The following is a 13886-nucleotide window of genomic DNA, read 5'->3' as shown; positions in this document are numbered from 1 at the left end:
GAAGGAGACCTAACAGTAACTTTTGTGGGAAGCGCAAACGCTGGCGATGCCTTGTTTAGATGGTTTTCAAAAAATAATAGTGGTGCAGATATTGAAGGCTCTCGACCTGAGTTGGGTAAAGTACCCATTACAAATATGGAGATTAGAGTACCCATTGTTAAATATGAGCCTAACTATGAATTAGAGCTAAGAGAAAAGATGCTAAAGGATCCTAAGATTCCGATTTCATTTTTTGATCTTCAGACGCAGGAAATAGCAGGAATTAGTGGTAAGAGAAACTTTGAGCTAGACATAACGAATTACTACAATTCTATGGAGTTTGACATGCCTTATTTTGTATTTGTGGTGTTTCAGACCAACAGGAAAGGAAACCAAGATGCAGACTCATCAGTGTATGATCACGTGCATCTCCAAAACATTTATCTAAAGAATGGCAGAAATGAGATATTTCCTGAAGAACTGTGGAACATAGATCCTCCAGACACTTGTTTGAAGGCATACAATGCATTTGCAGACTTTAAGAGAATAACTGAATTGAAAGATGACCATAAAATTAGTGCATACAATTTCATTAATTCGTACCCTGTATATGTAATAAATATGAGCAGGAGAAAGAATGTTGTCACTGCACAAAAAACTGCCATGAAATTGTCAGCTACTTTTAATTCACCAATTCCTGACAACACTTTAGCGTACATAATTATGTATGGTAAAAGAAACTTGACTTATGATCTTAAGCATGGAATAATTACTGAGAACTTTTAATTAAGCATAGCTTAATTACTGAGATGTTTTAATTTTAATTGTTTCTTGAACCATTAAAACTTAATGCGGTTAGGTGTTTCTCCACAGAGTTGGAGTTTTGAAAAAATTTAGAATAGATTTTTTAATATAAATTAAAATAAATAATAAATATGGAGCCCTCGCATAATAGTAGTATTGATCTAGTATGCCGTGTCCAAGTAGCCTTAGAGGAATTAGAATTTAAGATCTTAGAGTGTGTTTATAGTGATTTATCACCACTATGTTGTTTAAAAGACTTTGATGAATTAGAAAGTCAAGTGGAGAAGTTGATACTAAAGATGGATAAAATTATGACTAAAAATAAAAAACTTGTGATTAAAAGTAGATATCAAAAAATGTTACTACAAGAGAAAGATGTTCGTATAGCGGCGTTAAACAGAACAATTGATGGTTACACCCAAAGAGAAAAAGAATGGAAAAGTAAAGAACGAGAATTGTAATGGAGACAAAGAGAACAATACATGGGTAGGAGAGGTTTGTAGTAGTTGTAAAAGAGGTTGGTCTACCGGTGTTCTATGAAATTATTTTTAAGGTTAATTAGGACTTTAAAAGTAAATATAAGTTAAGGTTGATTTTAACTATAAAATAAGGATGTGTGAAATAATGTCAAAAATTATTTTGAAATAATATTATGGTTGATGTTAACCATAAAATATATATAGACTGATAATTAAGTTAATGGTACCCTTATACCATAAGATAAATAATTGTATTAAGGTTGACTTGGAGCGTATCCTACAGGTAAGTAAAATAATTTTTATGGTTAATAGGACCTTAAAAAAGTGTTGGTTAAGTATAGGAATAATTCTTGAAAAAATCTTGGATTACATTTTAAGATTAAGATTAACCATTATTTGTACCACTTTTTATTTCACATTTGTGAAATTATTTATTTAAATAAAATGGATGGTTCCACCATAATTTTTAATACTTTTTAAATCTTGTTTAAGATTAAGATTAGCCACACTCTTTCTCAACATTTTTGAATGTTTTTTATGATGACTTTGAACCATATTTTTTAATAAAATCTTATGACGTTTTTTAAGTTTAGTTTTAACCTTAAAATAGGTTAACTTTTCAAGATTGGGTGAACCATAAATAATTTCACAAGTGTGAAAGAAATTGGGATTTAATTGTATGGTTAGTTTTCACCTTAAACAAGATATACTTTTGGAAACCTCATTGGATAGGGTGTGGTTGGTTTTAATCTTAAATAAGATTTAAAAATAAAATGCGTTTAAGGTAAGATTTAAGGTTAAACACGATTATCCAACAGATAAGTAAAATAATTTTTGAGGTTAAATGGAAGTTTAAAAGATAAATAAAATTATGGTTGAATTTAACCTTAGAAGAGGGCTTGCTCCCAAGTGACCCACATACTACTACCGCCCTACCGGTCACTTACGCAGCGGCTCTTGCCACGTCTACAGTTTCGTCCAGTCCTTCGCCCGGTCCTTCCGATCGGCACGTCCCACCGTCCCAGTCACCTATGGACGGTGCGGACGTCCCACCTGACAACCTTGCCGCCGAACAGGCTCCCGCACCGGACGCTGAGGAGAACAGTACTTCTTCACAACACCTGTTTGACAATTTCATTGTACCCACCGACGCATTCGAACCAGGTTGACGCTCTTCCTTGCCGTCGTCCGACACTGAGGAACACGTGCGCAAACAACGCTCGCCACGTAGGCGTAAACGCCGTCGCCGTTCACCCACGGGCTCTCAAAGCGTCGCCACCCGCGACGACGAAGACGACACCCAACCAACCGACATTTCCATGCAGAGGTCGGCGGACAACATTCACGATGATCAAGACATTTCGCAGGACGGGACCACTATGGAGGTCGCCACGCACAATGTAACGATCGGTGCGCCGGTTGAGACGCCTGTCTCCCCGCCGACAACTCCAGATCTCTCTCACCACGACGCAATTCCCATGGACATTGGACGGACCCATGGCACAGGAGCATGGGCCGACGAGATTGAGGAAGATACGCCCCCTCCTCCGGATGAGTTGCCTCCGCCAGACAAGGCTGCCTGTTAACATCAAAAGCGAGGCCCTGCAGCTGATGGGAAGGGACTTCCTGTCGGTGCCCTCCTCTTACTTCCCTTGGTGATGGTAGATGCGCGTCCACCACCATTGAAACAAACGTATCGGTTTGCCACGCTGAACATCAACATGATCGGCACTGTACCCAAGCTGAAACTCCCATGTGACATGCTTCTGGCCTCTGACGTCGACGTCGCCACACTACCACCAGTCTACGGCTACGACTCATACACGTCCACATGTGATCAATCAGGGTGTGGAGTGGCTTTCTACATACGCGAAGGAATCCCACTCAAAGACACGACAATCCTTCCCTGTGGAAGAGGCATGGCTGTTACCATCTTCGACACGCGCGTCATCAATATCTACGCTCCGTCTGGCTCCACGAACCGTCGGCAGCGTTCCACTTTCTTCGGACATGACGTGGCGCCCCTGTTTTCTGGACGCTTTGATCGCCTTATCATGGGAGGCGATTTCAACTGTGTCCTCCATCGGCAGGACCAAATGCCTGGTTATTCGCCATGCCCGGCGCTTCTCACCTTAATCGAAGATTTTCACCTAGTGGACGTTTGGGAGAAAATTCATGGCAATACCCCCGGTTTCACCCATTATACAGCACATTCTGCGAGCAGACTGGACCGGTTATATGTCTCTGCCCACCTTGGCAATGACGTCGCCCTAGCTGAACGGTGACCCCTTGCATTTTCGGACCACTGCGCCGTCATTTGCTCCCTGGCTCTGCCACCTCAGTCAGTGTGGCGCAGCAGAGGTTACTGGAAGCTTAATACCTCCCTCCTTAATGATCCACACTGCCGACAATATATTGCCACTACGTGGGCGTCTTGCGAAAGACGCCTTCCGCAGTACACATCCACGTTCCATTGGTGGCTCAAATGTGCCAAACCTGCTATCAGAAAGGCCTTCATACAATGTGGCAAGGAAGCAGCAGCATGGCATCGAGACACCACAAATTTTTACTACGCCGTCCTCCGTGAGCTCGATGCGCTCCCTCCATCACCTGACACCCATAGGGAACGACTACGTACCAAAGCTCGTCTCCTCTCTCTTCAACGTGCACGACTGCATGGTGTCGTGGTGCGTTCCCGACGACAAGACCTCCTCCACGACGAAACCCCATCCACAATCCATGCCGCATCCGACCATAGTTGTCGACGTCGACTCTTCGTCTCCCACATCAAGACCTCCGATGGTGTTCACCACACAACACAGGCGGCGGTGGTGTCTGCCTTTGCTGAACATTATCGCAAATTTTATGATGATGAACAGATGGCGACGCCCACTCCTGATGATCTCCGTCCTTCCCCTGACCGGACCCTCACCGTAGCGGAGTCAACGTCCATGATGTCTGCAATCACCGCAGAAGACGTAGTAGATGCGATCAACAGAGGGGCCAAGAACAAATCACCAGGACCAGATGGTCTCCCAGTGGAGTTTTACCGGGCGTTCACCACGTTGATGCTTCCTCGCTGGACGGAAATGATTCAGGGACTCTTTACTCTATCCTTCCCAATTCCACCTGAATTCGTCACTGGCATTCTTCTACCTGTGCCTAAACCGAAGGGAGGGCCTCATGTTTCTGCATATCACCCCCTTACACTACTGAATGCAGACTATAAAATCTATGCACGCCTCTTAGCAGCGCGCATGCGCACCGTCTTACCTATGGTCCTTTCACCTGAGCAGACTGCACGTGGTTGTGGGGCCACCTTACAAACAGACCTAGGAGAATGCCGTGACCTCATTGCACTGGCGTCGGTTTCTCGCCTTCATGCAGCACTGGTATCCGTCGATTTCACGAGTGCCTTTGATCGCGTTCGACACCCATTCCTCCTCATGGTGGCGACACGTATGGGGTTCCCATTACTTTTTGTCGATGCCATTCGCCGGTTACTACTTCCCGCCGTCTCGATGGTACAAGTCAATGGGAGGCTTGTAGGACCGATTCCTATACGCCGCTCTGTACGTCAAGGATGCCCTATGTCTACTTTACTATATGCCATTGCACTTGAGCCCCTCATCACTGGACTTACCTCTAGACTGCAGGGCCTCACTTTGCGTGACTACACTTTTCACTGTAGGGCTTATGCGGACGATCTCCTCTTTCTCACCTGCTCCTCCACGGAACTCAATGACGCCATCCAATGGATCCACCAGTATGGACGTCTTTCTGGTAGCATTCTTAATGTCCGTAAATCGACTATGATGCACATTGCGAGCGGCCTCCCGGCTATGGTGCCGAACCCACTCCCAGTCAGTACCACCCTTCGTTACTTGGGTATCGAATTTACGAGCTCCACACACCGCACAGTGGCCCTGGCACACCGGCGGCTTTTGCAGTCGATTCGGCACCATGTCCGCGGTCAAGTGCACCGTAACTTAAACCAACTCCAACGTGTGTCCTATGTCAACATGTATGTAGCCCCTAAACTGGTACACGTCGCCCAGATCCTCCCAATGCCGTTACTCCTTGGCCGCCGCATCCAATCAGCCTTTAGATATTTCGTGTCAGCAGGGGATCTTTTCAAAGTCCGCTACAGCACTTTAACATTGCCTCCTGCAAAAGGTGGCCTCGGACTCGTCAACGTGCGGGCACGATCTTGTGCACTCTTTGTCCACACTCTGTTGCGGCACTGGCAGGGGACGGTTCCGTCCTTAACACGTAGTCTCTTAGATATCCTCCGACCAGCTTCTCTCGATCCACCGATTAATGTGGCACCTATTTCTCCATTATTGTACCACGTCGCCAATTGTTTCATAGAAGTCATCTACGTTCGGGCCGATCTTCCAGTCGCCCGTCCTCCCCGTACAAAAGATTATTATCGTTTGTTTATGCTGTCCAACCCTTGCGACCCCATGGTGCTACGGCATCCTGACATTAACTGGCGCACGGTTTGGGGGTGCGTGCATGCACCCTTTTTACCGTCGTCTGTGTCTGCACTCTGGTATGTTTTAGTTTATGGAAGTTCCCGACTAACAGTCGACTTTATCGCATAGGACTGGCCACCTCCCCACTCTGCCCTGACTGTCAGCTCGAAGACACCGACGAGCACCGTCTTACGTGCCCCCTGAAACAAAACGTATGGCTCCTCATCCAACGAATCGTGGGCTTTTACCTCCGTGCCCCGCCAACGACGGTAACCCCGGATTTCCTGTTGTTGCCCCAGACATTTCACTACCCTCTTGCTAAGCACCATACTCTCATCTGGTTTCGAGGACTGGCTTTAGAATACCTCTTGACTTCTGGTACAAAGTTGTGACCTCGCATAGCACCCTCACCCGAAAACCATGTTACCGACAAACTTTTGCCGGTTATCTCCGCAGCGTCTTCCTTGACCCCCCTCAAAGCTAGGGTGTACCATGCATACCTGTCACATGATGCAACACCCTTATCCACGTTCCCATGCATCGACAAGAAAAAAAAATTTAAAAAAAGCAAGAAGACAGAATATGTTATACTTTGTTGTATTTAATGTTTTTTTCTTTTTAATGTATTTATTTATTTTTTTGCTTAACTAACAGTCATTTGTATATGTTTAAATGGAATGGTACCTTGAAGAACTCTTGCATAGTGAATATATATGTACTTTTAGTTTCTTCAATACAAATTATTAAAAAAAAAGAAACAAAAAAAGGATGTTATATTTTGTTGTATTTAATGTTATTCTAATAATTTGTTTACCTGACACTCATTTGTATATGTTTAACTGGTACCTTGAAGAACTGTTGCTTTGTGTATATATACATATGTACTATCCGTGTGTTCAATAAAAAAAAAGTAGGTAGAGCACTTGGCCGCTAAAACAAAAAAAAAGACGGACAGAGCGTTTGCTCTGTAAGCAGGAGATCCCGAGTTCGAGTCCGAGGCGTGGCATACATTTTCATCTGTCCCCGTTGGCGTATGTCAACGCCCGTAAGCAGCTAAGGGTGTTCATTTCATTGTAATTTCATCTATAGTAAAATGAAATTATCGTATCGCAATGGTGGGCAAGAATATCCACCTGAGGAATCTCGGCCGCCAAGTCTTTTTAGTTGATGCCACATTCGGTGACTTGCGTGTCCATGATTTTTCCCGAGAGGAGAAAATCGCCAACCCGGCCAGGAAAGTAACTCGAGCCCGCTATATTGTAGTCAGACAAGCCGACCACTCAGTTAAGGTGGTGGCCTGTTCTTTAGAATGTAACATAGCTGTAGTTTATTTGTTTAAACAATGCACTGCGGTAATTGTTAAGCATGACAAGTTTCATAGTAGGATAACTCTGCTGCTCGCAGTTCATGACCTTCTTACTGTGGTGCACAGAACTCGAATGGTGAGACCCCATGAAACTCAACAAGAAAGATAAGCCACAGGTTAGGGAAACTTGGTTCTCCAGCCAGTTGTAAGTCATCTCATTGGCGCGGATCTATCACTGAAAAGGGCACTGCATATTAGAAGGAAAGATGACTGGACGTGACAAATAATACGTTGGTGTTGGTAAGTCGACCACCCGACCAAGGAATAATTCCAGTTGCAGAGACAGATTTCAGTGCTATAGGCTCCATAACGGAAATTCTTCCTCTTCGAGTCACAGTGGACTCACCAGGGTGCCGTGCTTATGACCTATACTTGACAGAGCACCATATTTGAGGCGACTGTATTTTATTTGCTGACAAGAGGGCAACCCCTCAACTGCATGTGCGCATGTCCTCTACCTTAGATGAGGACTGGAAGAGCTTAGTACTGATTTTCTTGGTTTACGCGAATATTCTTAAAATAAAGGCTCTATCTTTTTCTTGGCATAGGGAATAAATATCTCGCTTCGCTTTTTAATAGCAGTGGTCTGTCAGCCACAAGCATTTAAAAAGTAGTTTTTTATTCTTTTTATGTATGTAGTATGTACATATCAGTATGTAGAAGCACCCCCTCTGACCTGCTCGCATGCAATGACTAGGTTGTAAAAGATCCTTGTTATCCTGGATATTGGCAATGGGACAGAGTTGACGTCCGAAACGGCCCTACACATGTTCCATCGGGAAAGATCTGGGGATCTTGCTGGCCACGGTAAATCCTCAGAATCACATTAACAGTTCTTGAAGACATGTTTCGTGTGTCTTCAAGAGCTGCCCTGTTGAAAAATGTCTCTGTTACATGAAAGAAAACATACGAGGACGCAAGCTGTTTGTGACGTGCCACTGTGCCGTCAGAGTCCCCTCAGTTCCTACCAGCCTTGACGTGAAGTCATACCTGATGGCTCCCCACACCATGATGCCAGGAGTAACACCGCAGTGCCTCTTCAAAACACTGGAAGAACGAGACCTCTCCTCAGGTCGCCGTCATACTCGTCAACGATGATCTTATGAGATAGCGCAGAGCCTCGGTTCATCGCTGAACACGGTACGACGTCATTCATCAGTAGTCCGTGGTTCTAAGCCACGGTACCATTCCAAACACAGCCGTTTAAGTTATTGTGTTAACAGCAGTCACCACACGGAAATTCCCTAGTCCGGCTGCTGCTAATATTCAACCAGTGGAACAGGCTGACACAATATGTTACTTGTTCTGGGATGGGAGGGCAGATGTGTAGTGGTAACTATGTGCTTGATTCGATCCTCCCTTCTGATGCCCTTATGTTCCCATGAAGTCCAGCACTGAGCTACGGTTACATTCAAATGCCACATTAATCTTGATGCTACACGATTCTTCCACACGACCAAATGAAAACCCACTATCAGGCCCCTTTTATACTCAATGAGGTCCTCATAACGTTGTCTTATACGAGTACGTCGCTTCTCCATATCATTGTCAGTGATCAGTCAACACCTGACGCTGCTCACACCCCGTATATGTGTATATTCGAGGCCAAGTAACAATACTGAAAATGAACAACAACAGTTCACTCTGGTGGCCGTTATACCCGTCACAGAAAATTGCAAGTCAGCAGTATACATTGTGGTGAGAAGCAGTCTGAAAAGCGTTTAGGAGTTTTCCAGGGAAGGTTATGCCGAGAAATGACTGTTATGAAAAAATTCTGTACCTTGCCCTATTTCTGAGTTAATTAGCTTCGAAATAATCCAATCTGAGCTCGCCAGGTGCAATTAGTGTAAGTTGTTCTCATTGTGTAGATGATAGCCGCTTGAATTTCCGCGCTCAAAGTCCTGATTGAGTAACTTCATTGGTATTAACTTGGAAAAGGAACAACACATAGAATTTTTTTCATAATAGTTGTTTTTCAGGACAAGATGACCTGCAACTCCATTTCAAGCATTCCAGACCTTTCCTGACCACCACAGATGTACAGTATGTTTCAGAAGTGTTGGTCAGACGGCCGGTGTGGCCGTGCTGTTCTAGGCGCTTCAATCTGGAACCGGTGACCACTACGGTCGCAGGTTCGAATCCTGCCTCGGGCATGGATGTGTGTGATGTCCTTAGGTTAGTTAGGTTTAAGTAGTTCTAAGTTCTAGGGGACTGATGACAACAGATGTTAAGTCCCATAGTGCTCAGAGCCATTTGAACCATTTGAACCTAGTGTTGGTCAATGTTCAGGGATATGACATGAATGATCTCTCTAAACAAAAACGTCAAGTACACAGGGGCTCTAAAACACCTATCTTCATAGCTATGAGCAACTCTTGATCTTAGATCCTGGGAAACAAATCTCTTCTACTGCAGGCGTTGCTTTCCATATTTTGGAGAGTGGCAGTGTGGCCTAAAACAAGAAAAAGATATCCAGTAACCATGTGCTCAAAAATGCATACGTTAAGAGATAGGAGCACTTGTTCATCTTCGCTATTGTGAAACACAGCTCTTCTAATGAACAAATGCTCATAACTTTCAAGATATGCATTTTACAGCACATGCCCCCGGCCTTTTTTTCTTATTTTGGTCCATATTACAACTTCCCAAAATATGGAAAGCAAAGAGCTTGCAGCAGAAGAGATTTGTTTCACGGTATTGGAGATCAATAATTGCTCACAGCTCTTAAGGTATGTGTTTTAGATCCCACGTTTCCTTTCTTTTTTCTGAATGATCATTCCTGTCATATCTCTGAATATAGACCATCACTTTTGAAATACCAACCCAAAGGTTTAATTGTGGTCAGCCAACTATAATTTTAAACATTTTTACTTTACTACTGGCTCATTTACTGAAAATCACTTTATACTGTGCTTACTAGTGCGGTTTTAACGTATGGTTAAGAAAGACTTTATTCTTTTTTCAGCTTCATCGTCCACGGAAAATATTTACGGATGATAACAACCTAAATGTTGAACGCCTTAATACCAAACATCAGTAAAAAATAACAAACCTTGCTATCCTCCAATAAGACCACTGACTGACAGTGGTTTCCTCATGGTGTTGCAACTAGACGAATATCACCTGCTAGACGCGACCGAAGCGCCATGTGCACACAGAATTTATGGTTGATCACCAAGGCACACTGACAGTTCCTTGCTACTGTAAGTGGACGATCTTTGGCTCGATGTTATGAAAGATCTCAACCTATGTATAAATCGTTTATATTATTTTCTCATAAACCAGAGCAGTGCTCGGTCATCAACGCCAAATAAGGCTGAGAATCACATCATATGTGCAGCTAGTATCAACTTTCTCTGCAGTTCACCATCACTATATCTGGTGATAGTGCGGAATACGTCATCGTTGCTGCTGTAAATATCCTCACTCTCTAGGTAATGTACTGAGCTAGCCACTTTTCTTTATCCCATTTGTTTCTAGGCTGTTGACATCCCTTATATTTCTTGACATTTCGCTTGTACCACCTTACAGAAAACTCTTTTTATAGTAATTTCTCTTCCATTTACAGTCGATACAAGTAGTATTTCTAGACTAACTCTATGTTGCTTTGGCTCTTGTAAATAGAATATAATTCAAGGTCGGTTACAGAACAATGTTTTTGTTTCCTGAAGACAGAATATTGTTAAGAACATAATTCCTCATTGCGTCACATCAGTTTGTTTAGTTTCGTCATAAACAAACACTCCTTCAGTTCACTTAGCCAACAATTTTGCGCTACTCTTTCCACACACTAAGCAGTAGCTGCTATTTTGCTAAGCAATGTATTCCCCACATCGTTAGCAAGCGGAAAATTATATTGGTGAACCAAGATTAACCTTCTGTATGTAATAATTCATAAAATTGTCTTTACAGGGGCCGCCAGCGTCAATTTTGTGGTGTCGTCCGACGAACATGGTACCAAAGCAAGATTTCAATCTCATAGCCAAACCACAAGAGAGTACAGTCGCTTCATTTTGCACCGACGAATGAGAAATACCGGCGTAGCCACGCCTCCTAGAGCTTCGGTGCGACACCACAATCCACAAACGTGGGTCTGCTTATGGCCGAGCAGAGAAATATTCGCCCCCGGTTCAGTCACCGATCAATAAGACAGCATCGTCTTAAAAAAGGCACAGGTGTATTAAATGTATAGGGAGAACTTTAATGAGAACATTGTGTCAGTTATACTTCACACGGAGGGTCTTGTAAAATTGCTTTATCAACTGATACTTTAATATTCAGAGACACTTATAAATACTCGGAACATTCCTGTGGAAATGGGTTCTAAAAAGTTAAGTAAAGCTTCATATCTACATTGTAATAAAGTGAAATAATGTTTTGTATGTTTTGGTTCCACTCAGCCTCCCCTTCGATCAAACAAAAGAATCCACCATTGAACTGGCGAGTTTATTCTTGTCTGGAACAAAACTTTCTTTCATGAGCCAGGGCTAATGTATCTCCCATTCTGCTTCACTGAACTAAGCCTGCTTCCATTAAGAGAATTCCTGATCCAACCAAGAAGTGGGTTGTAAATACCAACTGCTGTCCCTATTTTATCCCCACCCCATTCCTGATTCAGATTAGAAATCTCTGGAGATAATGGTAAAAAGGTAGAGAGGAAACAGAATCACAAGTGTACTTTACTTTTCACAGAACCAACAGAGTTCAAAATATGGTTCAAATGGCTCTTAGCACTACGGGACATCTGACGTCATCAGTCCCCTAGGACTTAGAACTACTTAAACCTAACTAACCTAAGGACATCACACACGTCCATGCCCTAGGCAGGATTCGAACCTTCAACACGGTTCACTGCCATGACAATAAGCTTAGCCACGTTCGAGTCTCAGACAGAATGGTTTCTTCACCGTGTTCCAAGAGATACAACCTAACGTAAGTTTGCCACAAAGACATAATGTATATTTATCGTCAGGGCATGTAAGTCGTTTGTAAATTTCTTCTTAGAAGCTAGAGCATTCCTTGCCAAATGCTGAAGCTTCAAGAGTCCTCTTGCAGCATCAATTCGTGAACGCTTTTACGATTTCCATAGATGATTATACTCAGCTTAGGGAAATTTGTCCTTCGTTAATAACTACTGTGGGAATTCAGTAACAAGCTCTTTGGAAGCAGTATTTTACAACGCGTATAAACGGCGACGGGAGGGGTAGGGGAGGGGGGAGGGCGGTGAGCAGGGGTGTGAGATCAACACGTGACCCCTGGATCGTCCTACTTAGAAAACATCTGAAAGAGTTAATGACAAATGTGCCACTGCTTTGTCATGTAAGTAGCACACTCCGCAAAGCCAAAGTAGCACAAGAAGAACATTTTCAGGGAACACTGGAAAATACCGCCACAGACTTCGAAGGTAGTCCTGTCCATAAAGTTTTCCTGAAGGAAAGGTAGTCTCTACGGGATGATAGCCTTGTATCCCTAACAACACATTAATGTTGCTAATGTGGTGAATCAGAAAAAGCATGTAGGTTTACTTCAGATCTGTGGGAAATTAGATGGGTACTACAGTCTGAGGTTTATGTTTTTATTATTGGAAACATACGTATCTGTTTTCGCTATTAATGTGATACACTATGTACAAAGATGCTCAGATACTATTTTCACTGGCGTATGCTACACTGAACACCTGCCGGCCTCATTAAGAATAGATGTTGCCGCAATGTGACTTACGTGTGGACGTTAGTGGTGGAGAAGATGAGGCAAGGTGTCGCCAGCAGGGCGCTGGCTGCCCACACAGCCAGCAACGCCAACAACGCCCTCCGGCGGGTCATGCGGTGCTGCAGTGGCCGCACGATCGCCATGTACCTGAAACAGAAGCAGTACGTACTGCGACCATCAGATTATCTTTGGATGTAGTAAGAGCTGCACAATCGCTATACACCTGCCACACATTGTAATGTATTGACCAGACAAGATGGGTAGCCTGCCGCATGGAGACACGAGTGGTCAGGTGACAAAGCCAGAAATAGGCTCAAAGTTTCGAGTCACAGGCGATAGAACGCCACACGGTCTTTCCCCACCCTCTATTTAACACACAAATACACTCCCGGAAATTGAAATAAGAACACCGTGAATTCATTGTCCCAGGAAGGGGAAACTTCATTGACACATTCCTGCGGTCAGATACATCACATGATCACACTGACAGAACCACAGGCACATAGACACAGGCAACAGAGCATGCACAATGTCGGCACTAGTACAGTGTATATCCACCTTTCGCAGCAATGCAGTCTGCTATTCTCCCATGGAGACGATCGTAGAAATGCTGGATGTAGTCCTGTGGAACGGCTTGCCATGCCATTTCCACCTGGCGCCTCAGTTGGACCAGCGTTCGTGCTGGACGTGCAGACCGCGTGAGACGACGCTTCATCCAGTCCCAAACATGCTTAATGGGGGACAGATCCGGAGATCTTGATGGCCAGGGTAGTTGACTTACACCTTCTAGAGCACGTTGGGTGGCACGGGATACATGCGGACGTGCATTGTCCTGTTGGAACAGCAAGTTCCCTTGCCGGTCTAGGAATGGTAGAACGATGGGTTCGATGACGGTTTGCATGTACCGTGCACTATTCAGTGTCCCCTCGACGATCACCAGAGGTGTACGGCCAGTGTAGGAGATCGCTTCCCACACCATGATGCCGGGTGTTGGCCCTGTGTACCTCGGTCGTATGCAGTCCTGATTGTGGCGCTCACCTGCACGGCGCCAAACACGCATACGACCATCAT

The 13886-nt window shown here is 44.1% G+C and overlaps 1 protein-coding gene across 1 annotated transcript in view; it reads right to left on the bottom strand.

Moving 5' to 3' along the window:
• LOC126298028 (tachykinin-like peptides receptor 86C) overlaps nucleotides 1–13886 on the bottom strand; it is a 255827-nt gene that overhangs the window by 236409 nt on the left and 5532 nt on the right. Inside the window, exon 2 of the mRNA XM_049989351.1 lies at nucleotides 12828–12962. Within this exon, the coding sequence (XP_049845308.1) occupies nucleotides 12828–12962 (135 nt within the window). The remainder of the gene's footprint in view (nucleotides 1–12827; nucleotides 12963–13886) is intronic.

Source organism: Schistocerca gregaria, chromosome X (assembly GCF_023897955.1).
Source record: "Schistocerca gregaria isolate iqSchGreg1 chromosome X, iqSchGreg1.2, whole genome shotgun sequence".
Taxonomy (NCBI): domain Eukaryota; kingdom Metazoa; phylum Arthropoda; class Insecta; order Orthoptera; family Acrididae; genus Schistocerca; species Schistocerca gregaria.
This window is presented reverse-complemented; position numbering and strand designations above follow the sequence as displayed.